We start from the raw sequence: 9292 nt of genomic DNA on the forward strand, positions 1-9292 counted from the left end.
AAGCATGCTTTTGATTGTGATGAGAAAAATGCCTTGCTTGACAAAGTTAAATTTCTTGAGCATGATAGTTGTGAAAAAGATAATTTGATTAAATTACTCAAAGAAAAGGAATTTAGTGTTTTGCAAGAACTTGATAAGGTTAAAGAATCTATTAAAAAGTTGACAATAGGTGCTCAAAGATTAGACAAGATAATCGAAGTAGGCAAGTCTTTTGGCGATAAAAGAGGTTTAGGCTATATTGATGAATGTTCTACTCCTTCAAGTTCTAAAACTATCTTTGTTAACGCATCTCATAATATGCCTAAGCTTAATATGCCTAAGGTTGTGTCTAAGCATGTTAAATCTAACTTTCTGTCTATATGTCATTACTATGGTGTTGAAGGTCATATTAGACCTAAGTGTTTTAAATTGAAATATGCTCATACTACTTCTCCAAGAAAGAAATTTTTCTCAAAGGGCAAAGTTTCACAATGCTCCAAGGAATAATTTCTCCAAGAAAAGTAGAGTGCATAAATTTGTTGTAAGAGATAAATCTTTGCATAATGTTGTTTGTTTCTCATGTGGCAAGTTTGGACATACAACTTATTCTTGTTACTTGTCTAAATCCAATGCCTTAAATGTCTATGCAAAAATGAAATGGATTCCCAAGTTTGTCAATGCTAACCATCTAGGACCCAAACAAGTGTGGGTACCAAAGAATCAAACTTGAACATTTGTGTTTGTAGGTTTGTTTGAAAGCCTCTAAGAAAAACAAGTGGTACTTGGATAGTGGTTGCTCGAGGCACATGACGGGAGACCCATCCAAGATTGTCTCTCTCTCCAAAAAGGATGGAGATCTTGTAACCTTTGGTGACAACAAGAAAGGTAAAATAATTGGTAAAGGTAGTATAGGTAATGAATCTTCTATTTTAATTGAAAATGTACTTTTGGTTGATGGTTTGAAGCATGATTTACTTAGTATTAGTCAATTATGTGATAAAGGCTTTACAATTGTGTTTGATAAAAAGAATTGCATCAATGAAAATGCTAGTGATAGAAAAGTTATATTTGTTGGAAATAGAGATGAAAACGTTTATACTATTGATTTGAATGATCGTCTTATTAATGATAAATGTTTATCGGCTTTGCATAATGGTTCTTGGATATGGCATAGAAGACTAAGACATGCTACATGCACTTAATTTCAAATATTTCCAAGAATTCTTTGGTTAGAGGTCTTCCCAAATTTAGATCCGAAAAAGACAAAGTTTGTGATGCTTGTCAAATGGGTAAGCAAATTAAGTCCTCTTTCAAATCTAAAAATGTAATCTCTACAACTAGACCCCTTCAACTATTACACATGGACTTATTTGGCCCTTCTAGAATTGCTAGTTTTGGAGGGAACTATTATGCCTTTGTGATAGTTGATGATTTTTCAAAATTTACTTGGGTTTTGATGCTAAAACATAAGGATGATGCTTTGAAAAGCTTTTCTAGTTTTGTAAAAAGAGTTCAAAATGAAAAAAGCTTTTTGATTTCTAAAATTAGGAGTGATCATGGAGGAGAATTTGATAGCAATGCTTTTGAAACTTTTTGTGAAGAAAATAGTTTTTCTCATAATTTCTCCACTCCAAGAACTCCTCAACAAAACGGTGTAGTTGAAAGGAAAAAATCGTACTTTGCAAGAATTTGGTAGATCAATGTATGGTTTACCTACATATTTTTGGACGGAAACCGTTAACACCGCTTGTTATGTTTTAAATAGAGTTTTAATTAGACCTTCTTTGGATAAAACTCTTTATGAACTTTGGCATAACAAAATTCCAAATATTGGGTATTTCAAAGTTTTTTATTGCAAATGTTTTATTAACAAAGAAAAACTTGGAAATTTTGATTCTAAGACGGATGTTGGTATTTTCCTTGGCTATTCCACTACTAGTAAAGCTTATAGAGTTTTCAATAAAATAATTTTAGTAATTGAAGAATCTATGCATGTAGTATTTGATGAATCTTGCAATGTTATTTCTAATGAGCCTATTTATAGTGATGATTTAAAAGGAAATTTTGGAGATTTACTTGTTAGTGACAAAGGCAAGGAAATTGTTTCAAGTAAGCAAGAGGCGAGCTTAATCGAAAAGAATGAAGTTGGTTCTTCATCCATGCCTAAAGAATGGAGGTATGCTCCTTCCCATCCCAAAGAATTAATTCTTGTTGATCCCGAACAAGGTGTGAAAACTCGTTCCTCTCTTAATATGTTTAATAATCTTGCTTTTGTTTCTCAAATTGAACCAAAAAGTTTTAAAGATGCCAAAAATGATGAATTTTGAATTTTAGCTATGCAAGAAGAATTAAATCAATTTGAAAGAAATAAAGTTTGGGAGTTAGTCCCTAGGCCCTCTCATGCTTCTATAATTGGAACTAAATGGGTCTTTAGAAATAAAATGGATGAAAAGGGAAATATAATTAGAAATAAAACTAGACTTGTAGCTCAAGGTTATTGTCAAGAGAAAGGAATAGATTATGAAGAAACATTTGCATCCGTTGCTAGATTAGAAGCTATTAGAATGTTGCTTGCTTTTGCTTCTTATAAGAATTTCATTTTGTATCAAATAGATGTGAAAAGTGCATTTTTAAATGGTTATCATGGAGGAAGTTTATGTAGAACAACCTCCAGGGTTTAAAAGTTTTGATTTTCCTAATCATGTCTATAAGTTGAAAAATACTCTTTTTTCTTAAAACAAGCTCCAAGAGCTTGGTATGATAGACTTAGTAATTTCTTGCTTGAGAATGGATTTAAAATGGGTAAAATTGATACTACTCTTTTTATTAAGACTAAAGAAAATGATATGCTTTTAGTACAAATATATGTGGATGATATTATTTTTTGTTCTACTAATCCATCTTTGTGTGAAGAATTTTCTAAGTGTATGCATAGTGAATTTGAGATGAGTATGATGGGAGAACTTAGCTTCTTCCTTGGACTCCAAATCAAACAACTCAAGGATGGTATTTTCATAAGTCAAGAAAAATACACAAGGGATTTTCTTAAAAGGTTCATATTCAATGAAGGTAAAATTGCAAAAACTCCAATGAGCACATCCACTAAGCTTGACAATGATGAAAAAGGTAAATGTGTGGATATAAAAACTTATAAAGGTATGATTGGATCTTTATTTTATTTAACCGCTAGTAGACCCAATATTATGTTTAGTGTATGTCTTTGTGCTAGATTTCAATCTTGTCCTAAGGAATCACATTTACATGCCGTTAAAAGAATTTTTAAATATTTGCTTGGTACTATTGATTTAGGCTTATGGTATTCTAGAAATGTTGAATTTAATTTGGTAAGATATTCCGATGCAGATTTTGCGGGAAGTTTACTTGACCGTAAGAGTACTAGTGGGACTTGTCAATTTCTTGGTAGTTTCTTAGTTTCTTGGTTTAGTAAAAAGCAAAATTCGGTTGCCTTATCCACTACCAAAGCGGAATATATTGCAGTTGCTGGTTGTTGTGCTCAAATTCTTTGGATGAAACAAACTCTTTGTGATTTTGGATTAAAGTTTAATAATGTGCCTATATTTTGTGATAATACTAGTGCTATTAATTTGACTAAAAATCCTATACATCATTCTAGGACTAAGCATATTGATATTAGGCATCACTTTATTAGAGAGCATGTGCAAAATGATAATATTACATTCTGGGCTATGTATTCCTTCAATAGGTTCTCAAGCGGAGATCCTGAGCTCGACGCTTGTCTTCCTCTATTAAAGGGTTGTTGATGTGGCTGATGCGTTTGTTGAAATGCAGGCGGCGGTCCATTCCTTTACTGTTGGTTCGCCCCTGGGTGGTGCTTCTGATGATTTCCTCCTGACCAAGAAAAATTTGGATGGTTTTTCCATCCAAGATTATATGTATTGAAAAATGGGTTGTTTTTAATGACACATATTGACTGAGGATTATGTGGGCAATCCGCATAGGAGTGAGGATCTCCACAACCCACACAGCTAACCATAGGCTGCCCAAACGCCTCTACTTGATTCACCTTCTGCAGATTTGATGTGTTTCCTAGCGTTATGTTCTGCAAAAGGCTGGTCATCGTAGCCACTTGAGAAAAAAGTGTGGCTATTGCGTTGGAATCGATAGAATTAACGTTCTGAGATCTCTTCTTCCTATCAGCTCTTCCATCATACGTATCGTCCACCCATTCCATCTTGTGCTTAGCAATGCGGTATAATATCTCTTTAGCCTCAGTGTAAGATTTGTCCATAAGTCCAACAGCCGCTGCTGCGTCTGCTGCCATTTGCAATGCTCTATTCAATCCTCCATAAAACATCTCCATTTGGATAGTTAGAGGTAGTCCATTGTTTGGGTAATTGTTGACCAATTCCTTAAAATGCTCCCATGCGACGCTTAAGGTTTCAGCTTCTTCTTGTTCAAAATTCATAATCTCTCGACGCCTCCTCGCGTTGGTGGTATGTGGGAAGTATTTTTGCATAAATTTTTCCACCAACTTCTCCCAGGTGGTGATTTCACCAGGCTCTAGTGAGCTCACCCATTGCTTTGCGTCATCACGCAAAGAATAGGGGAACAAAGATAGCCTGATCGCCTCTGGGGTGATTTCAGGAATCACAAATGAATTACACGTTTCCAGGAAACGTTTCATGTGAGCGTGAGGATCTTCATGTGAGCCCGATCGCTTGGCGTTGGGTAGATGATTCCTGGAGAGAAATCATACAGTACAGGGGACGCGTACTCTCTCATAGGACGCGTGCTGCTATTCATCATTAGGATTGGATTCTGTGCAGCATGAGCTAGTTGTTGATTTGCCTGTTCTTCTGCCATTGCTCGTTACCTGTTCTATTGTCTAAGAAATTGCTGCCTCAACCTTCGACGACGGTTAGATCAGTTCCCACGTTGGAAGGTCCTTTAAATCTTAGGGTTGTATATGAGTTCAGGAGTGCTCTCTCTGCTTATAAACGTTCACAAACTTAGGCTTAGCTTGTAATACTCCTTCGACTGAAGTGTTCCTACAACAGATACAAACGAAATTTCTGGTTAGTCTTGTTTCTGAATCCTCGGCAACGGCGCCAAAAAATTGTTCGTTGCTATCGTGATTCGCTCTAGGCATGTATTATATAAAATAAAATGGAAGAATAAGTTCTAAGTATAAGTGATGCATTGATGCTTTGATGCGTTTAAGTAATGGTAACACGTTAGTGCATTAGAGGGATGCAACAGAACGCACAACACTCCTTCTAATGACATTCAAGTTTTCCTAAACCAAACCTAAGTTTAAATCTAATTTAGGCTCCTGGCAAGTCCAAGGTCAAACTCAGGGATTCAGTTAAACAAACGCAGACCTTGCGTTGTTTCTATTGTAGGGGTTTTCCTAAATATATGAAGAGAAATGTGTTATTTACACTAAAGTGTTATGCCTGTGCAAGATGATACAAAAGAGTTGAGTGGTGAGTGATGGATCATGCAAAAATGGAGTTTAATGTGAGTGGATGCGTCGGTCTAAAATAAATGTACACAAACCAGAATGTAATTTGGATGAGATGGGATGGTTTGCTTATCTTTTGTTTATGCATTAGACTTTATTCAAACACTTCTTAATGCGAATAACATGCAAAACCTATCTCTAGGATGCATGCGTCTAACACATAATGTAATAAACACTGGTAAGTCTATCTCTAGCTGTACAGGCGTCATACTTGATGCAGCTTAGTTATTCTCTTGAATAATCTAAATTAAAGATGCTTTTACCAAGTGATCAAGTCGGCTTACGCGTTTGAAATGAAGTTTTGCATAAAGTATGAATGCATTCAACATAAACAAGAAATAAACAATGGCAAAAATGTGATGGATCAAATATATGAATTTTATAAAGAAGCAATTTGTCTTTACAAAAGCAATATTCAATTAAATGAAATGAGAGTGATAAATGAGATGAAAGGAATTGAGTCAAGTCGTAGAGTACAAGCTCTTGTATCTCTTTGGCTCAATTTTATTGTGTACAATCACTTGTATAGGAAGAGGACGAAGTGTCTTTCTCAAGCTTGGTTTCCTCCGCTCCCTGACCGGTGGTGGTGGTGGTTCTCAACCCTTCTGATTGTCTTAGCACCACAGCATAGCTTAAACTACGACTACACTAATTACAGAGAGTAAGGATCTTGATAATTTCTGAACTGAATAATTTTCTAACTACGAACTTTGGAGGGACTTCATATATTTATAGGCGTTGGTCATGTCCACTTGGTGAATAGGCAGCATTAAAGTCCATACCCTGGTCAGCATAAAGTTCATGCCCTGGTCAGCATTAAAGTCCATGTCCTGGTCAGCCGCCTGACTCTCGAGAGCTTTTCAGACGGCCCCTGCGGCTTAGAAGCTTTTCAGACGCCGCCTGCTGCAGGTGCCCATACTTGCAAGTGATGATGTGACACAATCAACCTAGATCAACGAATCTTCTCTGTGTTGAACTCCCTCCGACGCATGGCCAATGCGTTAGAGCTTTCCCTGCGGCACCTTCTTGATTATGCATTAGCTTTTTGCATGAGTTTGCTAATGTTTGAATACAATGCATTAGTGCCGCGATATTTAGTAATAAAACTTCTTTTGCATGAGTTTGCTAATGTTTGAATAAATCCATGCGTTTCTTCTAAAAATGAGAAGAATTTATCATTAAAAACCTTAGTTATTCCAACTTAAAAGCAAAAATAACGTGTATTTCTACAAGTTATCAATCAACCACGAATTAAGGTTAAATAAATATTTTTTTCTTTTTTCACATCTTCTCCCAACTTCTGTCTTCTTCTTATATTTTTTTTAGCGTTTTTGCATCTTCAGAGAATCTTTTACCGTAAAATCCAAATTTTTAAAGGTCTACAGTAAAATAAAAATTGAATCGAATTTCTATCCACGAATTAATTCTAAATCTATTTTTTTTCGAGAATCTTTTATTGTTAAATTCAAATTTTTAAAGGCCTACAATAAAATAAAAATTGAATCGAATTTTTAGTCACGAATTAATTCTAAATCTATTTTTTTTCACATTTGCCCCAACTTCTGTTTCTTCTTTTATTTTTCTAGTGTTTTTTTGCATTTTCAGAGAATCTTTTATTGTGAAATTAAAATTCTTAAAGGCCTAAGGTAAAATAAAAAATTGAATCAAATTTTTAGCCACGAATTAAGACTAAATATATTTTTTTTCACATTTTTCCCCAACTTCCGTCTTATTCTTTTATTTTTTAGTGTTTTTTTTTATTGTCGGACCATCTTTTACTGTGAAATTCAAATTCTTAAAAGACTGTAAAATAAAATTTGAATCAAATTTATAGCCACGAATTAAGGCTAAATCTATTTTTTTTTTCACATTTTCCCCAACTTTTGTCTTCTTCTTTTATTTTTCATTGTTTTTTTGGTATTTTTGGAGAATTTTTTAATGAAATTCAAATTTTTAAAGGCCTACGGTAAAATAAAAATTGAATCAAATTTCTAGCTACGAATGAAGGTAAATCTATTTTATTTACATAGATTCTTTTTACTGTAGATTTTTTTCATAAAGATTTGTTTTACTTAGCTGACATAAAAATCGTGTACAAGATACACAATTTTGCTTCCCTATTTTTGTAATACTCTTTCGCTCCATCTTACTTTTGTAATTTCTTTCTTATATATCCTATTTTTGTTATTACTTTTAAAAAATACATTATTCTTGAACTTAATCCCAATTTTACACTGATTTTCTTTTTTTTTTTTTTTTGTTTGGAGAAGCACCCGTTGGCCTCTTGTATCATTATTATTTCGAAAAAAAATAAACCAAAATCTTTCTTATCTTCCTCGATTTGCTACATAAACACATAGCTTTTACATTCCCAAAACAAATATTAAAATATTCATACAACTACTAAATAAATTTGGTCAAACGAATAATATTAAAATAAGCATCCACGTTTTTAATTTTCACATTGCTTTTTCTAAATATATCTTAAATTAATTTTGAATAACAGAAATCCAAATTTCTTATTTCTTCAAAAAAAAAAAAAAAAAAAAAAAAAAAAAAAAACTCAATTTATAAGACTTGAAATTGGAATGCTTCAATTGTCTAATATTATTGGAACGGTAACCTCCAATGGACGAAAGATAGGTATGATCAAACGGCATCGAAATCGGAATTAAAGTTGCAAAATAGGAAATCGTTATAGGTTGAGTCGCGTAGCTGCACTGGAACCAGTCAAAAAAGTCGAAATCGGATAAAACGACATTGAATGCTTTAAGATGTTTCATGGCTTTGCCTTTTTGTGCAAGCAGTTCAACAATGGTCACATCGTCTCCAAGATAAAACAACCCAAACAAAATTGTCTCGAACAGAACTGCACTGGAACCAGTCAAAAAACTGATCACACCCTTCAGAAACTTAAATGCTCGAAAAATTCAGCATGCAAAGAAAGAAGAAAACCGAGTGAGAAATGAGACAGTGAATTTTTTGTAGTGTGTAAAACGGATGGAAGAGGGCGTCTTAGGGGAAAGAAAGTTTCCTTTTCTTTATTTTTAAATAAAAAATATATATAAAAATAAAAATATATTATTTTTTAAATAAAAATAATCCAACACCTTGCTCGACTGGACGACGGTGTGCGTGTGGGAAGTCCACCATACCCATTGCTTATCTCCTCTCACTACCTCTAAAACAGTGGTACCCTTTAGGATCCAAACCCACAACTCAAGGTGGGAGTTTATAAAGGAGGTTCTCTATAATCTTAACAATGTGGGATTCTAAAACAAACTTGTTTTTTTTTCCTTTACTTAAAGTTTTTCACCAACAATCCCCTACTTGAAAAACTTTTAAGAATACAAGAAAACATTTTTTAATCGAGCAATATCAATTTGTACAATATTATGCATAAACAAAGGTGTCTTACAACTTGAACCTTTATGTAGTGTAGCTGATTCAGACTATACTAGAGTAACTCTTTGTTTTGAACTCTATCTCTAACAACATCTCACACGCAACATCAGTAGGGTGTAGTTGGAAAAGCCCGTATTTTAAGGACTAGCACATATATCTTGATTTAGTGAATGCTCTAGAGAGTTTGCCTAAAACTCCAGAGGAAGCGACCCTCACTTCCACATTCACATAGGTAAGTCTATCCAGAGTACTCCTATAGCTAGGTACCCCACTTGACATCAAGTATAGATTTTATTAAGAACTTAGTTCAACCTTTCTTACGCTTCAAGATATCATGTGCAGACTCTAGGTCATAGGAAGGGAACTCTGTGTTCGTTTTAGCATGATTCACTTCATATCACT

General features: G+C 34.0%; 1 protein-coding gene and 1 non-coding gene across 2 annotated transcripts; one reads left to right on the plus strand and one right to left on the minus strand.

The window, feature by feature from the left end:
* Positions 1–3805: 3805 nt before the first annotated feature.
* LOC120090680 (uncharacterized) lies at positions 3806–4645 on the minus strand. Its single transcript, XM_039048399.2, has one exon. It carries the CDS (start codon positions 4643–4645, stop codon positions 3806–3808), a length of 840 nt encoding a protein of 279 aa, XP_038904327.2.
* Positions 4338–4441, plus strand: LOC120092330 (small nucleolar RNA R71). Its single transcript, XR_005486035.2, has one exon. It is a non-coding gene; the product is annotated as a small nucleolar RNA R71 (small nucleolar RNA).
* Positions 4646–9292: the final 4647 nt, after the last annotated feature.

This window comes from Benincasa hispida, chromosome 11 (genome assembly GCF_027475165.1).
Source record: "Benincasa hispida cultivar pf3 chromosome 11, pf3_genome.v1.1, whole genome shotgun sequence".
NCBI classification, from domain to species: domain Eukaryota; kingdom Viridiplantae; phylum Streptophyta; class Magnoliopsida; order Cucurbitales; family Cucurbitaceae; genus Benincasa; species Benincasa hispida.